The sequence below is a fragment of the Seriola dumerili genome, unplaced genomic scaffold (assembly GCF_002260705.1).
Source record: "Seriola dumerili isolate Sdu_G_001 unplaced genomic scaffold, Sdu_1.0 BDQW01000161.1, whole genome shotgun sequence".
Lineage (NCBI taxonomy): Eukaryota > Metazoa > Chordata > Actinopteri > Carangiformes > Carangidae > Seriola > Seriola dumerili.
Genome location: NW_019174416.1, coordinates 6832783 through 6857615, shown reverse-complemented (window position 1 = coordinate 6857615; position 24833 = coordinate 6832783). Strand labels below are relative to the sequence as shown.

The following is a 24833-nucleotide window of genomic DNA, read 5'->3' as shown; positions in this document are numbered from 1 at the left end:
GATTTGGATTGGAAGGGGAAATCCTTGTGTACCTGTGAGTCACACATGCTGTCAGGTTTGTATCCCGGAGCAGCACGTGGGGGGTCCTGGATCCACGCTTTGCTGGGGATTTTTGATTTGCCAACCAGGTTGAGAGGCACTGCTTTCCGTGGGATAACATTCAGCAGGAGCGTAGACACCACCTACGAGATATATCAGATTATTGACACAATAGTATAACTGAGCTTGCAGAGACATTCGTAGCGTACATACCTGGTCTGGCATCAGTCACAAGCCATTAAAATTCATTGTAAGGACTGCAGAGTTATGACCCGAAATTGACACTTTGTTACTCTTCCCACCATCAAACTATCAAATTGATAGGAAGCAGAGACAAAGGACCCTTATCTCACAAACAGACGAGCTGTTAGCATGCCAGAGGGATACACAACCAGACCATGGATCAAATATGGTCAGCTCCAGAGGACACTAGGCAAACTGGAGAATATAGGCAAAATTTCCAGTCCGTAACAATGCAACTCTGTCTATTGATATTTCTTTGTTTCTTATACACAAAAGTAAAACAAAAAGGACTGATTATCACTAAAGGTGTGAATCCTGGCCTCTCTGTGCTGTGCATGAACACACACACACACACACACACAAACTAGTCTTTCCCCCTTTTGTTCTGTGCCTCTTTAGAGTCATAAACTACAACCCACGTTCCAACCCTGGGTAGTGACCAGCAGACCACTCTTCACAGACACAGATCCGAGGAAGAATATATAATTAAATATCTAACTTTTCTGTAAAGCATGTGTTGTTTCTATGTAATAAGTCAATCCCCATATTTCTATCCTAGAATGGTTGAAATGTAACATGCAGAGAAGCCGAGCAGAAATCAAGAGTGCCACGAGACAGAAAGTCTCCTGGCAAACTCCACCAGAGCTGAATCGCTGAGACACCGGCAGAATCCGTCATCGTGATAACGAGACACGGCCTCCAGGAGAATCCACCTAGATCCTGCATCTCTGGGGTTACCACGGCAACCACAGCCACCTGGGTTCCAGCCGAGGGTCTCCAACTACAGCGCAACTCACAGTAGGAACTTAACACTCTGCTCATGACTGGGTTGACGTTGAAATATAGCAATATTTAATCATCAAACCGAATTCGTAGATGTAGTATCATTAGCTGTATAGTCATAGTGTATAGCCATAACATATTCTCTCCCACCATTGCCAACTCATCACACTGCTCATTTCATTATTATTTTCATCTTTATGATTATTACACCTTGCATTTACTCTGTAGATAGTAGTTTAGTTAATAAACTCCTTTATTTACACCCAGTTGTTGTCCTGTTGTATCCTTTTGACGTAGAGACTGGAGATCCATTGAATCGAGAAGTTACGGTTTCTGATATGAGATTGATCACATTAATCAATGAAATAATTCATTGTTGTCCTCCCTGAGGACTGGTGCCCCCTTATCAACGAGAGTAAAATCTAAATTGTGGTGTTCACACTACACATTAAATTCAACGCATTCATGTTTCTGTATCTGAACATAGGGAAATTCTAACTTCAAAATTTGGGCTAAACAGACTTATTATTACTTTTATTTATCTTCAAGCTAAGCCAAGCTAAAGAGTTTTTACTGAAACAGGGACCAAAACGACACAAGTTCATTCACCTGCTTTCCTGTCCACAGCTGCTGTGGTCGGAGTATGGCCGGCGGCAGCAGTTTAACTCTGCCTGGTTTGTCGGTCAGTCCTCTGTACACCAACTCAGTGTACTGGTCTCGGGTGAAGAAACAGCCTCGTATCGTCATTCTCGTCCCTGACACCATATGGTCCTGGATCAGCCCTGCTAAAGGTTTACCATCCTAAACAGAGAGAGGGAGAGAGAAGAAGAAATACTTGAGCGCTCCCTCTGTGAGTGCATGTGAAAGAATATATAAGCTACAAAACTAAAAAAATGGCTTCCCAGTGTGAATTGGACCAGTGCTCAACAATATAGAGAACGAGTACTTAATAATTTTTGATCACCTGTGTGCTGTTTCCTCATGTTTACTGTCACTTACTGGTGAATGTGAACTCTGACAGAGCATTTAAATCACCCTACAGCTTGAGACTGAAATACATATCTGCATTTAATTAAATAGTATAAATGTAACTGCTATATGACTAGACGAACAAATTACACATCTTAAAAAAACTTAAAACTCAACCAACACATTTTGGAAGACAACAAAACAATAAAAAACAACAAAATAAAAACAATAAATCCTCAGTTTTGTAGTAATGTCCGATCGCTAACCGATTACATTAGCTACTGTGCAGTGTCACATGAAAGTCCCGCACCTGCAGTGTGTATATACCCACCTTGGGGACGAGGTACTGCTGGTCGGTGCTGACTAACATGTAGGCCTCCGCTCTGCCCAGCTCACTCTGAGGGAAGTGAGCATTCATCTCGTCTCCATCAAAGTCAGCATTGTATGCCTTGCAGTTGGCATAGTGGAGCCTTAAAACCTGTAACATCAAGCAGAGATAACGTAAAAAAATGTAGTTATCATATATTTAAATACAACTTCCACTGTGCTCATATAATAAATCACAATAAACAAATCAGCCTGGAGCGATGAGCTCTCACCTTCTCTCCTGGGAGGATGCGGGCAGAATGAGCTTGTATGGAGGGTCTGTGCAGAGTTGGTTGTCTGTTGAGTAACAAAACATCTCCATTCTTTATATGACGATTCACCTGGAGACACGAAAAAAAACAGTAGAGTGAAGAGTTATACCACTGACAGTAAAAAGTTAACTCACACTGCAGGGACCACAAGGTTTTGTATCTTTAAGTGTACAACCAGAGTACTGAACTCACTATCTTCATTGGCATCTTATGGGGACCAGGACAGGGCGTCAGCAGTTGCTTGGCAACCGCTTCTCTCTGTGCGAGGCTGGAAGCCGATAAGATGGTTCTCCTACCATCCTCGTTTATCACCATGGAAGCCCCGGGGTGAACGTTCGGTCCATTAAGAACGGCCTGGCGGAGCTCCTTTACATTCCACGGAGTGACGGGCTGAGGGTAGGTCAGCTTGGTGGCAAACACCTGCACAAAAACACAAAAGAGACACAGAGTTTGTTTAATTCTGGCTCAAACTTCAAGCTCTGGTTATTCATGTTCTTCATTCTACAAGAAAGTTAGCCACTCTTTCTCATAGGGAAAAATCCATCAGAGTCAGACGTACCATAGGTATTCCTATCTCGTTGGTCCCTATGTACATGTCTGGACAAATGACAGATCGTGCAGCATAGTCCACTCGTTTGCCCATCATATGTTTCCGGAACAATCCGTCCTTCTTCTCCAAGATCTGGCAGAGGAGAGGAGACAATCAGCCAGGTTAGGTTGATTACACTGTCACATGCTGATCCGCTACACTGTCACAGATTGTTATACTATGGTGAGAGGTATCTGGAAAAACATAGTAACCTAATATTAACAACACAACATGTCACACTGTGTATGATGCGATACCTGTCTGATTCCAGGGTATTTTTCTGTCATCATTTTGTCCATGTCACTGTCAAAGACGATGTTGACGTGGCTCTGCAGTCGGATCCAGATGTTGTAGAGTTTATCTGTCAATGTCTGCCCAGGGATCCCCGACAGGAACGACTGGTCTGTCTGTTCAGCAGCCTGAAAAAGACGATGAGTTCTTTTCAAATGCTGCCTTTCATTTACCTCGCACGTCAGATGTCAGAGCTGGGAATGACGTCACACCTGAGTCAATAGCATTCCAGTTGTAGCTTGCTTGTTGTTGTTATTATTGTTAGCAATACTAGTTAATAATAACGCATTACACATATGTCCAAAAATAGAAGTTGGACAGTACCGTGTGTACGACTGATTTAATGAGACAAAAATAAGCCAGAAGTGTTAATAAACAGTATATTACAACAGCTTTCACTTTTGTTGACGCACAGAGCAGCCATCTTGGATTTTGAGGTCATGGTTGGTCAAGTTATTCCAACTTTCTGAGTCACTAACCCGACTTCAGTGGGCGTTCTAGTTGAAATTTCCAACTGGGATCTTGGAAAATCCAACTATCCAGTTGAAATGTAACACACCGACAATCACCATGTGTCTGACTGTACCACAGAAATAAGACGCTTTGACTGGACTTGTGCAGATATGTCTTTTAATACGTGAATCACAGGTCATCACATTATCTCACCTCTTCTTCTTCCTGAGTGTTTTTCTCGCCGGCTATCAGAGCCAGAAGTTTCCTTATGATTCCACAGTCCTTCATGACAGCCTGCATGTTGACTGTCTGACCGTTAGTGAACATCTGGTCACCCAGTCGATTGACTGGACGATACCTGACAGGCAGAGCATACATTTGGTGTTTGGCTCTATTAGCACAGAAAATAAATTCTACTTACATAGCAATATAAACCAAATTATGTTGTACGCATATGTTTTGCTTCTGATTTCAAACAAAGTATTATATGGACCTTTGCTGTGAAATTTTAACATTTTTAGTTTTACATTAAAAGCTGTACCTGGAAGGTGGGACCACCAACAGCTCCAGGAAGAAGAGGTCAGGATAGAAACCTTTCTCTCCCTCCTTTGATGCCGTGGCCTCCTCAAGCCCAGAGAACAGACACTTCAGGAAGAAACCTGGAAATAAAAGAGGAGAGAGGGATTAGATTTTGAAAACTATTCCTTCTCGTCACCAAAATGGTTTCTTTTCCTATTTTGAATTCTCAAAAATGCCAGGGAAACAAAACTGTGATTATTACATGTTTAAGTGATTATTATGTATATCACATTATTGAAAATGGTTTAAACCACTTCAAAAAAAGGTTAAAAGTAGTAAATCAATAAAAATAATGTAAGAAACAAACATAAGCAATAGTAAAACTAAATCTAGAGGGTATGTCATCAATTACAAATGATTCTGTACAAGATCTTTATTACGTATTCTATCTTTAGATATTTACAACCTATAATTCAGTTTTTAATGATTTTTTAAATGTTACAGTTTATTCATGTGCTTCTTTTCAGATGTGATAGTACTCAAGTCCTGTGAACCATATAATGAGACCACACTTTATTTAAATGTTCATCTTCAGTAAGGGTAAGGAGCCCTCAGAGGACGGTACTGTTGACCTACCTTCTTTCTCCCACAGTTTGCTGGTGTGTTCTCTGGCAGTACTAGCGGTCAGGTAGACTCTCTTCCCAGCCACCAGATCTTCTGCAAAGAGATATGAAGCAGAACAAGGTCAAAATTATTTATTGTATGTACATATGTATAGGCAAGGGTTGCCCTGTTGGTGTAGAGTTACAGGTTATACACCACCTCCACAAAAAGAAACAGGCTCTTTCCTACAAATTACTCCATCACTCAGCAGTTAACAATATGTTATATAATGAATAATTGTTGTCCCAATAATGAATTGCATAGATTACAAGATATTCTCACTTTATTAAAAAAATATATTACTCACCATCAGTACTTTCACTGGTCTGTACTCCTGACGGCATTGTGATAATCAGCTTGGTGTTGTGCTCACGACGCACTGCAAATCTGCCACTCCTACACACACACACACACACACACACACACACACACGACTATTAACAACATCTAGGTATAGAGATACTACACATTATCACTGTGCTACTAAATAATCAATCACTAATCACTAATGGTGATTCCATATTCCATTAGAATCATATATAACACAAATAGAGTGGCAGACATTTTCTGTTAGTTTATGAATGTAGAAAACAAGGCATAGAGGTCAGATTAATTCACCTTGGTCATAGACGCCAATCACTTAGTTCCTAATTTAGTGTTTCATTGTCCAACACATATTCAAACCAAGACCACCACATTTATATACAACTACATATATATTTATTTCATATATATATAATATTATATATAATATTATATAATATATAATATATATAATATAAATATAAATATCTGTGAGTACTGTACGGCCGGCTCCACAAGAGGGTTAAGGTTAAGGTTAAGGGTTAAGAAACTATCTCAGACCTAAATTAAATGAGAATTAAGTTTTGTAATTTTTTATCCAGTTACCTGCACCATGGACATTTCCTAGTTTTCATGTGGATCCTCCAGAAGTCATTTATCAGACTGCTCTTCTTTTCAACGAGATGTTTAATCTGGAAAACACACAAAAACACATTAAGCCTGGTCCGGCTGAAATCAGTGTATATTACAAAATGGTTTAAATCATATTAAAAAGTCAGAGACTGATTTGAGTTGTGTGTATGTGTTTGTATTTGAGTGTCAACGCTTCCGCATGTCTGTGTACTTGTGTGTAGAGTGTGTACTCACTGGTTTGGTGCTCTCTGAATCTTCAGCGTTCACTCCGAGTACTGTGTCTGTAAACTCTTTAAGCACCTGCTCAATCTCATCTCCAGAGGCTTTGGGATTCTCCTCCAAGTACTAACAAACACAGTTCACACACATTCATAAATAAATTATAAGCAAAGAACTGATCACATATTTACACAACACCATTAACCTCCATTAGTCAGTAGAGCAACCCTCCTCAGGTGAAAGGCAATAGGTTACACTTTCACTATGAATAAATACCTAACCTTATTCAACAAATTCACAATATAAGAACGTCACCATTCTCTCGTCCTCCAGATTAATCAATCAAGTATTGAAACGATAAACAGTAGTTTTATTATTGGATAAAGTGTGCTTCTGTCTGTAAGGTCCTGCTAAAATGAGTTTCCACATCAGGTATAAACACACCTGGCTGAGAACTTGCTCTATCTGGTAGACCTCCTGCATGGCACCATGGTCCACTAACTTAAGCTGGTTTAGCAGCAGGTGGATGGCAGCTCGGGGACACGTTAACATGTGACACGCCAGACAGGAACCACGAATCAACAGGTAGAGTTTCTGATGAAGGAGAGGAGAGAGTGATTTAAAAATCAATACTCATTTATCAGACATTAACCCCTCAGGTGGGTCCATGATTGTCATTGTTACGCCCAGTAATAATCCACTGTGAACATGTGTGTATTTTATGTGTATGTACGTGTTTATAGTGTATTTGTGGACATGCTTACATCAAAGAACAATGGGTTGTACACAGGTAGAGGTAGCTCCACATGCCCCAGGTGTCCTGGACAACTGTTGAAGTCCTGACAGCAAGTGGAACACACCTGGAGAAAACAATAACAGATAGTAACATGAAAAAAAAAGACTTTCTGAAACTTAATGCTCACAATCTTAAATACAGAGAATGGTAAACAGAGGTACAACCAGAACTCAGGAACAGACTGGTGTATGGCATGTTACAGATGTGTCATTAGAGTATTGTACAGGTATGTAATACAACTTCAGTAGACATGTACCTCTTTGTTATCTGCTGGTCCCAGTGCCAGATCATACAGGCTGTTTGGGGCCACATTCCCAACTGCATCCAGGAACCTTGAGTTAGTGATCGCCTTCACACTCAACTTCCTGGACAGGAGATAAGACAAAAGCATTATATTATCAACTGCTTCCCAAAACGCATTGGATTCTTTGCAGCTTTACCACTACATAAAATAACTTATAAGGCTTTTTCATTGTGTCAACTTGATGAGGTCCTTGTAGGGTCAATCCAGGGTCCTCAGACCTCAGAATAAATATGTTAGAGAAAGGTTAGAATGACTTCTACTCCTATCAAAAGGGCACTCCCCATATTTTAGCATCCTGATGTGGCTGGATTTATGTGCAAAATTAATGACTACGACACATGACTTAGTTATTACGAACACTTACACAACAACTCCTAGCTACAGTTTGTGTGTAATTTGCAAGAAGACCACTGGAACATAACATTATAGCATGCTACCATGAGCAGGCATGTTGTTTTGAACGCGTGTTTAGCATTAAACCAAAAGCTAACAAGCTGTCTCTCACCTTATCTCTTCGGCAGAGTACATGCCAAACGACATGCCCTCCAAACGCCTCCATGGCACATCTTTTCCAAACAACATGTTGGAGAATTATCTTGACTTTTAACGTTTATTGATTTAAATTCATGGCGTCCACTAACACCACACGCGACACACCAGCTGCCCCACTATTACACGTGGGGCCGTCAGAGGTCAAACCAAACCGAGGGGAGACACAGATAAAGATGAGTAGGCTTTCTATCAACTCGATACATTTTCACATTTAAAATATCATATCTAATGAAAATTGTTAGAGTTTACTTATGGTAAAGTGTGTGAAAATCATAGTGTTTCTCCAAAGGAAAAACTGTTATTATTTTCTTCTCCCCCCTTTTTTTGGCCCGTATGGTTTCTCTCTCCCAGCAGCCTTCAGTGTATGACAACATGGCGGCGTCCGGGAGGCACGTAGGGCATTGCATCCAGAGAAACGGACGATTTGTGATAAATAACTTGGAGCAGTTGTGGGGTTACAGGTAAGAAACGGTTTACAGCTATGTTTTGAACCAGACTGTCATTCAGTCGGCTTTTATATCATTTTATTCGTTTGCTGTACGAGTCTGGCAGCTGCAGCTAGCATCATTTGACAGGAGGTCATTTCTTCATGAAGCTAACTTACATCACTGCTGCAAACTGATATTTAAGTAGATATAGCGCGAGACATTTGAACGGTACCTTACCTCAAATGGTTCATACAGTTTGTATTTATCAATGTGTTGAACACTGGACTTTTTTTAATCAAAGAACGGATGCTGTCTGTCATCATTCTGCTTTTCCACTGTATTGATGTCAACAATGTTGCAGTAATGTTTGTCATTATCTTTTTGTCTTGATCAAGTCCTCCAACAATTGGACCTAACCCTTTCATAGGTTTAATCTTAAACAGTAGATACTAAATGTGCAACAAGGGGATCTATGAAACACTACAGCCAACCAGAGGACTGTCAATCAAGTAGTCTTTTCCAAAATGTAACAACTTCTTCTTCTTTTTAGCTCATTAATGTTTCTTCTTTTTTCAAGGAGCTTTGGTTGGACTCCAGCACTGCGACAGCAAGTTGTCGAGGCTAATAAAGGTAAATTGCAAAGAGAGTTGTGATCAATATTTAAAATTTGGCACTGCCAATGTGAGAAATTTCTAACTGCTTTAAGATATACACACAACCCAGCCACTTCAGGATTTAACAGTGTGTTAAGTTTGCTAATATCCTGCAGAGTATTCTCTATGGAAGACTGATATATCAATGGAACTTCATTGTTGTCCAGAAACTGTTAAAAATACATCAGTGAGCTTCACTTTTGCACCGGTTAACATGTTCCTTCATTACTATAAATATGGTCACTTTAGATCATATTGATTTAATCCCACTTACACTGTCATACTGTCTCTTGTCTACCAAATGTGTATTTATCCACAGCTAAAAATAGTCCCCAACAAATGCACCGTTAACTCCTGTGAAATTATTTAAACAGTTTTTTTTAAATACAATGGTGTATTTGTCTTATTTTTAAAGATTTGTCCTCAATAGGAATGAATGAGCTTGGGAGTGAGAGCCAGTGACAGGGTAGAGAAGTCAGAAAGTGGTGAGAGGTGAACGAGACCATTGTTGGTTTTGGTCTGTTGTGGTATTTGTTGATGATAAGAAAAATACACAATAAAACCAGTCTTGCTGTTTAACAGAGTTTGTCAGAGCAGGAGATACTCTAGATTTTGGATTTGACTTGACCAAATCACATTCTAGTAGCAAAGGATATTTCATCAGAGGTAGAGTGTTATTAATAATGATTGTAATGTAATTTACATTAAAATCATACCTCTTCCTCCATGGTGTTGCAGAATCTACAGAGAATATTGTCATCCCCAGGAAGAAAACATGGTATGTGTCCACATCAGTAATGAAGTTTTAGGTGTCATACAAATCAAATCAAGATAGTGAGTATTTATCTTTGCATGAAGTGTCCTTAAAACAAGTCACTAAATTCATGTTACTTAATGAACAGGAGCAAAGAGGCGGTGCTGGAGGCTCTGGCTTCAACTGTCGGCAGGGTGAGAGCTCTTTCACTTCTGTCAGATAGCTTTTTAACCCTGTGGATATGAAGCTGTATATTAGTTTGTCTGTTTTCTTACTGTCTCTTCTTTTCATCACTAGGATCCTACAGCATATCGCTACCAGTTCCAGGATGACTCTTACCTCTCTCCCAGGACCTCCACTGAGTTTGTACGTCAAAACATATTACATTTTACATTGACCTTGCTCTGCTGTCTTTTCATATTGTTTGTCATTCATTGTTTATATTGACTTCTTTAGGGACCACTGGGTTATTACATAGTTTTAACCACCAGTTTGATTTTATTTTTTTGAAGTCTTTTTGAAATAGCAGTTAATTTTGATGGTACTGTATGAAGACTGGGTCTCAGATCTGGTATCATGTGTAACAGATATGTGATGTGATACATAAAAAAATTTGCCTCCATTTTTCAGGTACTTCTTAATTAACTTGATGTTGTAACTACTTAAATCTTTTGCATCAGAAGACAGAAAGATGAAAGCTAAAATAGGCCCTCTCCATTGTAGACATAGCAAGGAAAGCACATGTGTAATTAATAACATCTCATTTACGTCTACTCTGTTGTAGGTATCATTATCTCCCCTTGTGGTTTCAAGCCTATTCTTTTCCATATATTTCTGTGTTGTTTACAAGTAGCAAAAATAGTTTTGGATTAAAAAAAAAGAAAAAAAAGAAGGTTATATCATTGTTTTAACACCAACTATTTATTAATGATAATAATGAGAACATATAAAGTTCAGATCACTGTTGTATTCATAATTAAAGACTTCCCTCTGTGCTATAGTTGCTGTAAGAAACAATATACAGTCTGTCACTGTGAGATATTTTGTAACTGATGAACTGTTCTCTCTCTCTCTATCTCTTCTCTCTGCAGAAGTTGTACTCAGTGTCTCAGGAGTCCGGCAGGTCTGCAGCCAAATACTTTATCAACAGTAATCCCAAGTTCTTCACTAAAGACTTTGCTGAGCCACACATACCGGTAAGAAACCATCTATACCTGCTAATGAATGTACAGGTGTCTTTAATGAGAGAACTAAAGATCAGAGGCCAGTTGCACAAAACACTGTAAGTTTTCTACTTAAGTATCGCACTAATTTCTCTTCAGCTGAGGGAGTTACTTAAGGGTGTTGCTCAGAATCTCTTAAAAGGTTTTTCTTACTTAAGGAGAAAAGTTAAGGAATCTGCAGCAGTGAAAGAGATTTTACAGCTGTAAAATTCTATTGCATAATTAGAGGTGTCTCCTGGTCGGGGTAACATCATCATCATCATCTTCCTGGGATGAGTTCATTTTCTTCATTTATCACCATAAACTCACCATGTTGCAGTTAAGACAGAGTCAGAAGTACCTTTATTTTTTCCCTTACTGTGGTCACGAGTCTTTTGTGCAGCGGTTTAACTGACTTTTAGTGATTAATCAAGACTAAGATAAGGAGAAATCCTTAAATACTTAAGTGAACGTTTTAAGAAAATCTTAAGAAGACTTGAGGGTGTTTTGTACAACTGTTTTTGTTCTAAGGAAAACTTAACTCAGACTCAGAGGAGAATCTTAACCTAGGTGTTTTGTGCAACTGGTTCCAAATATATAAACACAGCAGGCTTGAACAGCTTAATTCAACACAGTTCAAGCAACATCAATTTTAGCTGTACTCTAAACGTTTGGCTTCATTTTGATGCTTGAAAAATGTGTAAGAAGACTGGATAGTTAATGTATCCATGTAAATTCAAGTCACCAAAGCAGCCTGTAGTGAGCCGAGACCTTCAGTCAGAGCTGTGTGTATGTGATGGCTTGAGTCTTGGACCAAAGTATTTTCGGTTTGGCATTGCGNGTCTTTTGTGCAGCGGTTTAACTGACTTTTAGTGATTAATTAAGTGAGCCGAGACCTTCAGTCAGAGCTGTAGTGATGGTTTGAGTCTTGGACCAAAGTATTTTCGGTTTGGCATTGCATATTTTGTGAACATTATTTTGCATTGCATTATTTTGTTGTTTTGTGTGTGTGTCTGTGTGTCTGTGTGTCTGTGTGTAGTGTCTGATGCCAGAAACAGTGTCACTACAACTTGAGGAGGTGAGCGAGGAGGCACTGAAGGAACGAATCAGCCTAAGGAAAGTTACAGCTGCAGTGGACATGTATGACCAGCTGCTGCAAGCTGGTGAGATCACACACACCACACAACCACACACACANCACACACACACACACACACACACACACACACACACACACACACACACACACACAAACACGCAGCATATGTTCTCTCTCTTACAGATGTTAGAACGTAAACCCTACTACATTAATTTATTTTTTTCAGGCACAGCAATCTCCATGGAAACAACCCATGACCTGTTAGACCTGATCAGTCTCTACGATGACAGAGACCCTGACATGGTGAGTCATCCCTGATCCAAACCTCAGGGTGATGTTCAGTGACAAGAACAGGGTGGGTTTCTGCTGCAGAAAGTGAAACGACCCATCAGCCACATTCATCTGGAGACTTCAAACATCATATTAATACTCCAGTATTATGTATGTTTACTTTTGTTTATCTTTGTTTATTCAGCAGGACTTAGGAGAGGAGGGGAAGCGGAAGAGAGTCAAGTTCCGTCAGGCTTCGGATTTCGTGAACACTACCTGGAAAGAAAACAACAACGCTGAGAGAATCTTTAACCTGCTGCCAGAGAAAGACACACGGTGTTACTCTGCTCTGATCAGAGGCATGGTGAAGGTATGGCCAGATTCATTACTGCTGTTAGTAGTGGTGGAATGGCCTATAGTGTAGCTTGTTCATTGTGTTGTTAGAGAGAGGCTCACATTAGCTACAGTTACCTGCTTAAAATAATTTAGCTGCAGGTATTAAGTGATATCAGTTTTGATGCATGCTTTAATTGCTGTGTCTGTGTCTTCCCAGCATGAAGCCCATGGAAAGGCCTTCAGCATGTACACAGACATGCTCAACAACAAAGTGACTGGTGGGTTGGAAAAAGAAATACAAAAAGAAATGCGCATTGCAATATGCAAACACACTTTTAAAGGCAGTATTTGTAGTAGAAACGGTAGCTTTAAGTGATATATTTGATATGATTGACTGTGAGCATTGATGTTGATCCTTGTTCAAATATCAGTGTATTGGAAGCAGATGACTAATATCCTAACACTCTGTCTACAGCTGACATTCACATCTACCACGCGCTGATCATAGCAGCTCCAAATGTCCAAGAAAAAAGCAGTGAGAAATGGGACCTGATCGCTGTAAGACCCTTCACACTGTTACAGAGCTTTTGTGCTGATCTTAAACACATCTCCAGGTTTCCTCATAAAAACACCTTTTCATGTCAGTAAAAAATGTAATTGTGCTGTTTATTTAAAGTGTAATAATTTTGTATCAGTCAGTCACAGAATGATAATATGATATATTATCATTATTATTATTATTATTATTATTATGTAATTATAGATTACATTATAATATATATAATTATATAATAATGGATCCAGAAAGTTTTCAATATCACATAAATAATAAAAGACATTATGAAATACATAATTTTCAGAAAAAATAATGTGAAATATATAAATCAAATGTGAAATAATTTAAGAAATAATTCATATTTAACCTCAATATTTGAAACATTAATTCCTCATTCTTAGTCTTAGTCATTCTTGCATCTTGAGATAAAAATTTCTGTGAACTTTCAAAAACAAAACTTCCAAACCTCTGTTTCATAAGTGATTAAATAATATGTTTAGTAATTGTTGAATTAAAATGGTTTAACTTAAATTATTATAGTATTTTCACTGTTTATAAAATGAATTTCAGAATTATTGATTTATTTAATATTGACCTCTTTGGGACTCCATATTCCGTATATTGATGATAAAATCTAATTTTGAAGTATGAAAGCCTCTGATGAGATATTATATCATAATTTGGATATTATTCAATCCAATGTGCTTATATATTGATATTAATCTCTTAGAATGACAGATTACAGTTCATTAAAAATTCATGTTTTACTGTATGAATTTTCAAACAGTAGTGTGAAATGTTCAACCATCCGTACATCTTTTTTGCCATGTATGGCAGTAAAAGTTACCAATGTGGCAGTTTCAGAGGTGATAACTCAGACCAGAACTTTACAGTGAAGCCAGCTGTGTGTCATCAGGTGAAATATTTTTACACATCGTCACCCTGTGAAGACTTCAAGTTGTGTGTCTCTCTTTGTTTGCAGGAGTTGTTGACCGAGATGAATCAACAGAAAATAAGGCCCAACCTGACGACCTTCAACTGTGTCCTTAAATCTCTGAGACGCTGTGGCCCTCTGGCCAGAACAAAAGCTCTGCAAACTCTGAATGAGATGAAGGCCTTGGGAATCGGTAACTATTAGCACACACACACATGCACTGTGTTACAGTAAGAGGCTGTAAACCCAAACTGACTTTTAACTTGAAATTTTAATAGAATCCCAAAATGTTTCATCATAATTTAACATTTTTGAGTTTTATGGTGAGCCTTTTCCTGTTTATCTCTACACTGACAGTTTTGTGTGTGTGTGTGTTTTCAGTTCCCAGCCTGGGCTCATACGACCACATCCTGTCAATTGTTTACAAATCAGGTGAACACAGCAGTGGCGTTTAATATTACAACACACTTGATCATTACAGTGCAGTCTTTGATGGAGGTTGAGTTGTGTTTAATATTTTAATGTTTTCTTTCCAGTCTTCTCTGACCAAAGGAACACTGACATCTTACAGGAAATCATGTCAGAGCTGGAAGGTCGCAGCTTCACCTGTCAGGACCCTTGTGATGGTAGGTTTTAGTGTCTCTGTATGTTTAAGAACACCTCAGTTTTTCCAGTTTTTTTATTGAAATTTACATATTTTATCTGAAACCTTGATGTTTAAAATGGATCTAAAAAATGTATGAAAAAAACATGGACAGTTATACTCACCATCACACAGCAGAGAAATGCATCTCTGTATGTGTCTCTATTACTGACTTATTATTCTCTCTCTTCTTCTTCCCAGTTCTGTTCTTTGCTACTGCAATGAAAATAGTAAGTCTTTTTTTATTACTTGTTTTGTGTAAATGTTTGTCTCCGATGTGTTTCTGCAAAGTGCAAGTCCTTTTTTTAGAATCTCAAATGAAGAGTTTATTATCAAGTACTTGTGTTTCTTCGCCTATTTTTAGATTTATACAGCAATTACTGTCAAAACATATTATATTTTAACTATGTTTAGCTGTATTAAATTAGATATAGGCTGGTTTTGATGGTTTTGTTTATTTCACTTGTTACATGAGCCTAAAATTTAGTTTTCAGCAGAAATTAAGTGGTATTTTAAAAGTCTTTAAATTTGTCTTAAAACATGCAGATATGCTCATCCTCTCCCTCTATCCACTGTTACTGTTGAGCTGGTGTAAATCTATTCATTCCCCTCACCTCTTTTCCCCCACAGTGTATCGGCAATAAAGATCTGGAGCTGGGTTATAAAGTACAGAGTCTACTAGAAGTAGGGGAGAACTGGAGGCTGCTGGGAGATCCCTACCAACAGAGTATTTACTAGTGAGTAAAAAAACCTACCACCAACATGAAACACATACCCTGCACGCACATTATTGAGCCACATTATCATAACCCTGGTATAACTGTGTCCTCCAGGGCTGAATCTCTGTTATAAATACATCAGATGAATTTCCACACCTCTGTCCTTTGTAACTGAACCTGTGCTCGCTCCTCTCCAGTGGTCGCTTCTTCACCCTGCTGTGCCTGATGGAGCACATCGATGTAGTGCTGAAGTGGTACAAAAAGCTCATTCCCTCGGTCAGTACATCACTGCACCTCTCTCCCTGTTCACTTCAACCAGATGTTATATGAGGAATCAGTAATACCTCTTTAAGATATTAGAAGCTGCAGCTAGTACCTCACTGTGTGACCAAACCCCAGGTTATCACAACAGGGTGTTAATCTTTTATTTAGTGGGGGTCACATCAACTGTTCTCATAGATGTACAGGTAAGACTGATGTTTCTGTCTACAATTTAAAGGTCCCATATAGTATAAAGGTAGATGTACATGTGTTGTTAGTTTATAAAGCAGGTTTAGGTTCTATATTAACACTGTGAAAGTATCAAAGCCTCAGTCCACAGAGAAATGCACACAGCCTATATTCAGAAACTGAGCCTTAAAACAAGCCGTAAGTACTTCTGTAACTTTGTGATGTCACAACAAAGCAGTCACTGCTCTAAGCCATGCTGCAAGGCACGCCCACCTAGACCCACCATCCAACCTTGAGGGATTTGTTTTTTTTGAGAGTTTTACCTGGAATCTGCTATATTTTTAAGGGATCACTCAGAAAACAGTCAGCCAATCAGAAGAGAGGCTCAGAGCCTCCTCTCTTCTGATTGGCTCACCTACCGGTTGTTACTAGAGCTCCAGAGAGAAGCCTGAGAGAGGAGATGTGAAACTACATTGAGATGGTTTTTGGTTCTTAAACCCACAAATATATCTTCTTAAAACTCAATACTGGGCACTGTAAAGTTGTTATGGCAAGCATGTAAGCAAACAGCTTAGCACATATTTAGCGCTGAAGAAAAATATCAGGCTCTTTAGCTGCTAAATGCTTCACTGTGTTCACCCCCTAAAGAGCCTTAAAAGCTCCATATAGCTGACAGAAACTGTAGAGTCTGGTGATAATTCTGTGTGGGTTCCTCACTACAAGTGACACCATTACACATAGTCCATTTGAGACATTGCTAATATTAAAAAAAAAAAAAAAAAAAAAGATTATTGAGGCTTTAACTCTTGGCCTTCAACACACACATCATTTAACATATTTGAAATCTTTTTCTGTGAATCCATCCAGGAGGAAGTGAGATGATACTTAACTCTGACGTACAATCACCTTTAATTGTGCTTTTCATGATGTTCTCTGTTTTTAGTTGTTCTACCCGAACTCTCAGGGACTTAAGGACCTGCTGCAGGCTCTGGACACAGACAGCCGCCTTGATTTGCTGCCCCATATATGGAAAGGTGAGGTTAAAGCTGATGTATCTAAAATCACTCAGTACATGTCTTGATGTGAATCTGTCCTCCAGTTAATGACTCAGACGATGTTCACGCAGATAGAAACCCTGCCCTCTCCGGCTTCACTCTGCTGGTTTAAACTGGATGAATCATGAGAAGTCATGAAGTCAGGTCATCATTATGTGATTCCAGCTCTGTTTTATAAACCGGGTGTTCTCTGCTTGTTTTCCAGATATCTGCACCGTGGGTCATTATAATAAGTCAGATCTGGTGGAGGAGCTGCTTGCCCTGATGGCCAGAGAGAAACACAGTCCCGAGGTCAGTGAGGGCAACGGGCAGCCTGGTTTTTCATCATGGTGTTCAGTTCTAACACAGTGTGATCTTCCCTCTCTGAGACTGTGGAAATAAATCTATTCATGTCTGCAGGTTCAGCAGTCTTTTGCAGCGTGTGCTCTTGATATAAAGAGGGTGTTTGATGGTGACAGAGGGAGGTCCAGTCTAGAGTGGAGCACCTCCTCTCTCTCAAACATCACCTCCGTGCTGCTGCGAGCCAACTTGACCCAACAGGCCTGGTGAGAGAGACGTCTGTCTGTCTGTCTGTCTGTCTGTCCTTCTCTCTGTCTCTCTGTCCATTTACTGGAGAGCTTGTACTTTAATCTGACTGTAATAATGCTCTAATGTTTAAGTGAAACATCTAACTGCTCCCCTCTATCCTTCTCTCTGCAGGGAGATGCTGCAGCTCTTCAAATCCAACAACAGAGTTCCTTCGTAAGTCTCCACCCAAACTACAACCACAATTTTGACCTTGAAAAACTCCAAAGACACAGAAAATCTATAAGTGACCACAGAGCTCTGATTTATGACATGTTCATCATTTGGGGATATTTTATGATGACATTCTCCAGGTAGTAATTACTTGTGATAAAGTTGGAATCCTTTTGTTTTCTTGGCTCCAATATCTCCAACTTGTCAACACCAGCAGTAAACATGTCACTAGGACAAGGTTATAAAGATGTAATTAGACATATTGGTGCAGTAAGTTGTAGAAATGAAATGTAATGCTTTTTAGAACTTCTTCTGATGACACAAATTTGGCCAAAATGTTCATGTTGACTGAGCAGTTTATGACCGTGTGTTTCCCGCTGTATGATTCTCCAGTGAGCAACTGTTGGAAGACTTCCTGTCGGTGTGTCTCAGCAATGGCTCTCCTCAGAGAGCAGTGGACCTTGTTCAGCTGTCTGCAGCCTTCTGTCTGCCAGAAACACCAAAGCTAGCAAAAAAAGCACTGGCTGAGTTTGATCTGAACGAGGAGCAGAGGTGAGGAGTAGAGAATTGTTGTATTACTGCAGGAAGCATGTTTTCATCTGAGACAGTCGCTGACAAATATATATGTCATGTACACATTTTTTGCACTTTTGGGGAAATCAGCAATCAGACTACATCTGTTGCACACAGCTGTCAAGTTCAGCCATTGAGGAGACACTATAGCTGTGTCCCAATTTTGGGGCCACATCCTTCAGCAGCTGCATTTGAAGACCAATTGCGTCAAAGCAGCGTGACTAGGCTCTCCCATTTCAAAGGCTCCTTCAAATGCAGCCTTTTCTTGGGTAGTCTCATATGGTCAGTATGTGAAACTGAGGACATAGTTGTAAACTGTTGTGGAACCACTAAAAACAAATACTGTTTTACTGTGAAAATTCAGTGAATAGCGTAACAATACAAAAGACTTCAAATCTCAAGTGTGCAGTGTTTTACCTCCACAACTTTCATCAAAATGATATGATGAATTAACAATAGTATGATATTGATAGTGTTTGATTCAGCTCTCAGGGACAAAATTAAGAAGAGCAGTTTTTTTCTTTTAGAAGTTTTCCAGAGAAACTTTCCACAAAGTCTCTGATAGTGGCCTGATAGAAGTAAATCCGATGTGTTTGTTACATTGCTGGGAAATACAAAGAAAAAGGTTTGAGTAGTAGCCTTTGATCTTGATGTCATGTATATGTATGTACATATTTTTACTGAATCCTAATGTTCACACACAGTATCTTGGTTCTCTGTCCCATCCAGAGCCGTTTTATCTGAACTGGAGTCTGCAGGAGAGTCCTCTGACTGAAGGAGACGACACTGGGTGAACCGCTGTGACGCCAATAACTCTCTCAACTAAATAAGAATACATCGATAACAAAATCTGACAAATCCATAGACTCTACTTATTTCTGTATCTGTGTAATAAAATTATGTGACATTGATCAACCTCTCATAATGTCTTCCTTTGGGTGTCAGCTAGAGGCCGCTATTCCTCCCCTTCAGGACATTGTCAAGTAGCTCACGTTACAGGGTTAAAACCATAATATGTCATATTCACAGTTTCTCTCCCACTTTTTATGCTTTTAGGTGACTTTTTTCAACTTGCTTCTATGGAAACCAGACTGTTTATCACTTCAATAAAGCACAATAGATAAAATCAGGAGAGAAAAGCATCTCCAGCTCATAAGGGGAATTTTGCTATCAGTGAATCCATGACTATAAACCCTGTGGCCTAGAGGAGAAGATGCAGACACAAATTTCTCTCTGCGGTCACTGACCAACTTCCTCAAATTACTGATAAGCTGCTTCCTCAACATGCAGCGTATATGTGACATTTAAGGGTCTGGAACGCTGTTTGGACTTTTCAGTGTCTTAGTTGGTCCTCAGCAGGTTTTGAAGAAACCTGCAGTTATAAAGACAGGGGTGCCTGCAGAAACAGGTATGTACTGTGTGACAATTTTATGGACAGCAGGTCTAGACAAGACAGTGCCTGGGGTGTGAGTTTGTGTGTGTGTGTATCCTTAATTAAATGAATCATATAGAATAGTAATTATGTGTATTTCAGTAGTTTAACATCGTTTTTAGCAGCTGTCACACTCAATAAATGAAGAAGAAACATTGGTATTGTATGAGTACAGTATGTGTTTATGTGTGTGTGTACTCAGGAGATGCTGGGAACTAGTGTAAGTGGGTGTGTGTGCAAGCCTGCACAGGTGTGTGTCTACACCAGAAGATTTTTTTCCTCAACCAATCATCAGCCGAGCTGGCAGCATGACCAAATAAGGACAAGTGGGCTAAAGTGAGTGGAAGTAGGGGGGGGGGGGGGGCCCTTAAAGAGGGGGGGGGGGGGGGGGGGGGGGGGGGGGCACTTTAAGATGGGTGTGGTCTGAGGACAGAGTGTATTGTTCTCTAGAGGACCTGCCTAAAACACGCACACAACTATACTCCCTCATACACACACTAGTGTCAGCTTTCAAACAACACACAACTGTACAGGCTGCTACTGTTTTCTCTCCTGACCTGACCCAACACCACATGAAAAAACACACCCACACCACACCATTCATAACTCTACCTGCTCTCACAACAATTTTAAGAAAACATCCTAAATTTGCTCTTTTTTTTTTATTTCTGGACCAAATCTTCAAATTACTCATATATTGTGTGATCACACACAGTCTTACCTGTATGAGAAGTACTATAGGTGTAGTTAAGGAATAGAAAGGAGAGCCTGAAAGACCTGCTATAATGGTACAAGTGTAAAGTTACCAACAACAGTGGGGAGTTTCTTTTGCCTGGATGAAAGGCAAGCACACAAAATAGTTTGTATCCAGCAAGATTGCAAAAAAAAAAAAAAAAACAGTGGATGTGGCTGGTCAAAGGCATTCCTTTCTCCCACTCCTTCATGCAACATGAGTCTACTGTACTGGAGCGGAGGTCAGAAGTCAAACCTCTTCACAAACACAGGATGTGATGGAACATCCTCTAATGCTTCTACTACCTCTCCCACAAGGTGCGTTTTAATTGTCCTTACTTTATGTAAGGTTTAGATAAAACTCTGGTTTCCAGGAGTTTTAGGCTAAAAAGTGGATGTTTTTTTCTCTTCAACGTTGCTTCCTGAAAGGGGAGGAAGAAAGGGAGAATGGGGGAAGAAGATAAACGTGTGGTAGTGGTGGAAGGAAGGAGCAGAGAGAGATGGCAGTGAAAGAAGAGGAAAGGGGCATTAATGAAATTGTAGCAGGGTAACTGTAAATCCCTGTGGAACCTATTCTTTCAGACAAAGTAAACAAGAGGTTGGCAGCTCAGGTCAAACAGCATGCAGTGGCATTAGAAACAACTGACTGACAGCTAGTAATTGGCAGCCAGCTCTGCCAATCCCACACAACTGGAAAGAGCAAAAGATGAAAATATTGTCTTGAGGTCTGACCTCGCAGCATTATTTCATCCCTAAATTGAGTTTTTAGTCTCAATAGCCACTTAAATGCCACTATTATTAACCTTTAATACCACGGTTCTTTCACACCTACCAGCATCATGTTACAGCCACTAAGAAGCCGTGGAGCCATTTACAGCTCGACATGTAAAAAAAAACTCAAGTCTTCAGACAGTTTCTTGCTGAAGGATCGCCCGGCAAATGCACAGAGGACTGGACCCTAGTGCTCTGACTGTGGTAAAAGAGATGACTTCACTAACCACTACGCCAGCTTGCTGTCACTTTATGAGTTTGGTTAAGTTGGCCAACAAATAGTTCCATATATAGGCTCATTCAGAAAGCATGGGGTGAGATTTGAGTGAAGAATTCATCCATGTCAGCTTCTTGAATCTCGGTTTGGGGCTGAACCAGTGAAAAATGTCTTATTTTCCATCATTGAGATGAATGAAGCTGGAGTCACCACCACTGCCTCAGCACAACAACCCGACCACAAAACCACCCGCACTTTGAACTGGTGTGAGATTTACTGCACGGTCGACACTTACCAGAGAGGGTCCCATGCACACCTTATGCTGATTGACTAAAGTTTGTTTCATGTAATAACAGACACAGGGTTTTTGAGACTGATACAAATATTGATATTTGAGAGTTTAAAATATAGGCCAATATTAATTTTCCTTACACAACCCCTCTCATAAACATTTTCGATAAGGTACCCTTAACTTGTTTTATTTTTATTGACCAAGAAATATACTGGGCAGGACATTTTATATATATGCTATACTCTCTCAAGGAGAATCAGACAGTGGGTCAAAAAAGAAATGAAAACAAACAACAAATGCTGCTTTGTGTTAAACATAGTGTACATTATTCCTCCTCTGCTTTATGTGAAAGGCTGTTATAATGTGTCAAAAAATCAGCATCTTTTTTTTTTAATTTTCCAAACAGAAAACATGTATCATGCATGCATCAGTCAGTTAGCCAAACTGTCACACACCGCAGAGCAAAGTTAGCTGTGCCGTTAGCAGACATTTTGACTCGTCAGACACAGGTATAATTAACAACATTAATGATGCCTGCATTTCATTCAGGTGTGTTAAGTGTCAGGGCGCTTATATCATGCATACTGCTGTTTCTGCATGATTTACAATGACACCTAACTGGAAAGGAGTGATTGCTATTGTTATTGATTGATATGTGACAATAGAAAACATTCCTAGGATTTGCAGGTATTTAAGTCCAAACAAATTGGACTTGACCACCAACTCACTCAGACTTAATTGCCATCTTGGATCAAACCACAGAGTGTGATAAGTGATTGTACAGTACAGGCTGTGTTACCACAGTGACTGGTGGCGTGTCATGTGTATTGTACCTTAATGGTTAACAAATGTTTACCCAGGTAAATATGCAATTCCATAAAATATTCAAATTGATGGGACTAACACATTGTGAACAGCATTGGCTTCTGTTCTGCTTTGTGTTCGTGTGTGTTTGTGTGTTTGGTTTATGAGTCATAGAAGCATGTGTTTAAAGCATTCACCGCATCCTGCCAAAACAGCACAATGGTCAGTCTTTCAGTCGGTCTGTCTAACTCTGCCTGTCTCGCTCTCTCTCTGTCTGTCTGTGGCTCTGTCTGTCTCCATTTCCCCCTATCAGTGTCTTTCTCACACACATGGCAGAGGAGCAGCCAACAATAGTGAATTGACCGACCTAATTTATTTGGCTTGCTGACATATCATCAGCGTTATCACATGAGCCAGTTGTCAGCTTGGAGCCACATTTGGGCGACAACAGACAAAATCCAAGGTCCTTGGGTCACTGTATCCACATGGGAGCACAAACCATCAACTGTCTGAATTCAATTCAGCATGTGCTCACATTCCATTAGTCATTTAATTATATGTTTGGGTTATTTTTTTTTCGAAATTGTAGGCTACTAGAAGCAATTTAATATAAATCATTACCCTATGACAGTGTTATAATATAAGTGTATTACCAAAAATAAACAAGAGCACTGCAAACGAAATGATTCAACAAAATCTAAACTTCTACAGGGAAGAACTGATATTTAATCATTACGATTATTCCTGTTGCAACCCTGGGGTCCAAGGATGGTGACCTCTTCTTTTTTATCTTATGTTCTAACTTGACTTGACTTAAATAATTAAAGAGTCCTAAGACAAGCTGCACACCAGTGGTCCACACACACACACACACACACACACACACACACACACACACACACACACACACACACACACACACACACACACACAGGTGTTTCCACTTGTTGCCTGACCTGATTAGACCTCCTCTCAGCGCTCTGTCGGTCTCTGTCTCTCTGACTCTTGGGTTAATTTAGTTCCCTCTGTTAGTGCCAGTTAGACCAGAAAGTGACAGTGACGTTTATTCACTTTGCTAGTTTGCATGCTAGCTAGCTACTACTATATTAGGACAATAAGTCACCATGGTTTGTGTTCTGAAATGGCTTCTGAAAGTTACATAAAACTGGATGCTGCAACACAATTACATCTTCCTCTAGAATCTATAAGTCCACTGAGAGTGATGGCAGCGTGACAGTGAGTCGGCATGCACAAAACCAGGTCTTTGAACTGAAGCAGCTGAATCAAATTCAGCCATACACCTATGTGCTTTGTCCAAAGGCTTCAAAAAGGCCAGCACTGTAGAGACAGTTTGCTACTGGTGCCTCAAATTCACCAAACTTAACCAAAGTTGTGAAAGCTCTTCCTCCACAGGCAAATCCACTGATTGTGACAATTCCACTGAAATTAATTGATTTTGTCCTAGAATTTCTAGTTTACTATAAATGCAGTTCTGACTGCATTACATTATTCCTAACTCTCAGCAAAATTAACCCAAGCAGGCATCTAATCAAGCAGTCTCATCATAGCAGTCTATCTATCTATCTATCTATCTATCTATCTATCTATCTATCTATCTATCTATCTATCTATCTATGACCTTATTTACTCATTAATAATAAAATAAATCCTATGCCATCATATGCAGAGTTGAAACAACAGAATTAATTATACACCTATACTGTTATACTATATACTCAGTTAACAGAATTGATCACAACAATTTTATTACTGAATAAATTGTTGTTTAATTCAAGAAAAATGCTAAGTATTTCCTAAATGTCTTGAATATCATGACTTTCTGTTTTTTATATTTTGGGGTTTTGGACTGTGGGTCAGATAAAACAATACCAGATGTCACCAGGGGTTTTTTGTCCTAACACTTTATAGACAAAAGAATTAATCCAAAAAATGATCAACAGATTAATTGATGAAAAAAATATTGCAGCCCTAAACTTATTGCTTTTAGCTTTTATGGGGGTGTCAATATATTAATAAGAACTTCTGTTCTTCATCTGTTTCTGCCTCTTGACTAACAACAGATGTGGAAAAGCTTTCTGCCATTCAATGACATCATTGTCTAGTCCTCTTTTTAACAGTCAAAAGCAAATTCACGACTTGGCTGAAGAAGAAAACTTGATA

General features: G+C 39.4%; 2 protein-coding genes across 5 annotated transcripts in view; one reads left to right on the top strand and one right to left on the bottom strand.

Moving 5' to 3' along the window:
* polr1a (RNA polymerase I subunit A) overlaps positions 1-8111 on the bottom strand; it is a 28015-nt gene extending 19904 nt beyond the window's left edge. For all 3 annotated transcript variants that reach the window (XM_022751754.1, XM_022751755.1, XM_022751756.1), the window contains exons 1-17: positions 7948-8111; positions 7395-7503; positions 7107-7202; positions 6787-6936; positions 6358-6468; positions 6097-6182; positions 5495-5583; positions 5161-5241; positions 4547-4664; positions 4219-4363; positions 3519-3680; positions 3232-3354; positions 2865-3092; positions 2634-2741; positions 2366-2512; positions 1675-1866; positions 33-182 (exon numbers count right to left, since the gene is read on the bottom strand). In XM_022751754.1, coding sequence (XP_022607475.1) covers positions 33-182; positions 1675-1866; positions 2366-2512; positions 2634-2741; positions 2865-3092; positions 3232-3354; positions 3519-3680; positions 4219-4363; positions 4547-4664; positions 5161-5241; positions 5495-5583; positions 6097-6182; positions 6358-6468; positions 6787-6936; positions 7107-7202; positions 7395-7503; positions 7948-8024 — 2172 coding nt within the window. In that variant the 5' untranslated portion in view covers positions 8025-8111. The remainder of the gene's footprint in view (positions 1-32; positions 183-1674; positions 1867-2365; positions 2513-2633; positions 2742-2864; positions 3093-3231; positions 3355-3518; positions 3681-4218; positions 4364-4546; positions 4665-5160; positions 5242-5494; positions 5584-6096; positions 6183-6357; positions 6469-6786; positions 6937-7106; positions 7203-7394; positions 7504-7947) is intronic.
* Positions 8112-8348: 237 nt separating this feature from the next.
* On the top strand, positions 8349-19315 carry ptcd3 (pentatricopeptide repeat domain 3). 2 transcript variants are annotated; one of them, XM_022751753.1, is made up of 23 exons: positions 8349-8455; positions 9000-9052; positions 9814-9853; positions 9978-10023; positions 10127-10195; positions 10921-11025; positions 12071-12194; positions 12357-12433; positions 12609-12770; positions 12954-13014; positions 13212-13294; positions 14275-14419; positions 14608-14658; positions 14763-14852; positions 15071-15099; positions 15500-15606; positions 15786-15864; positions 16982-17072; positions 17299-17384; positions 17493-17638; positions 17793-17834; positions 18225-18383; positions 19134-19315. In XM_022751753.1, exons 1-23 carry the CDS (start codon positions 8367-8369, stop codon positions 19177-19179), a joined length of 1980 nt encoding a protein of 659 aa, XP_022607474.1. In that variant the 5' UTR covers positions 8349-8366; the 3' UTR covers positions 19180-19315. The 2 variants fall into 2 exon arrangements, with proteins under 2 accessions (XP_022607474.1, XP_022607473.1); XM_022751752.1 differs by having other exon boundaries at positions 12606-12770.
* Positions 19316-24833: the final 5518 nt, after the last annotated feature.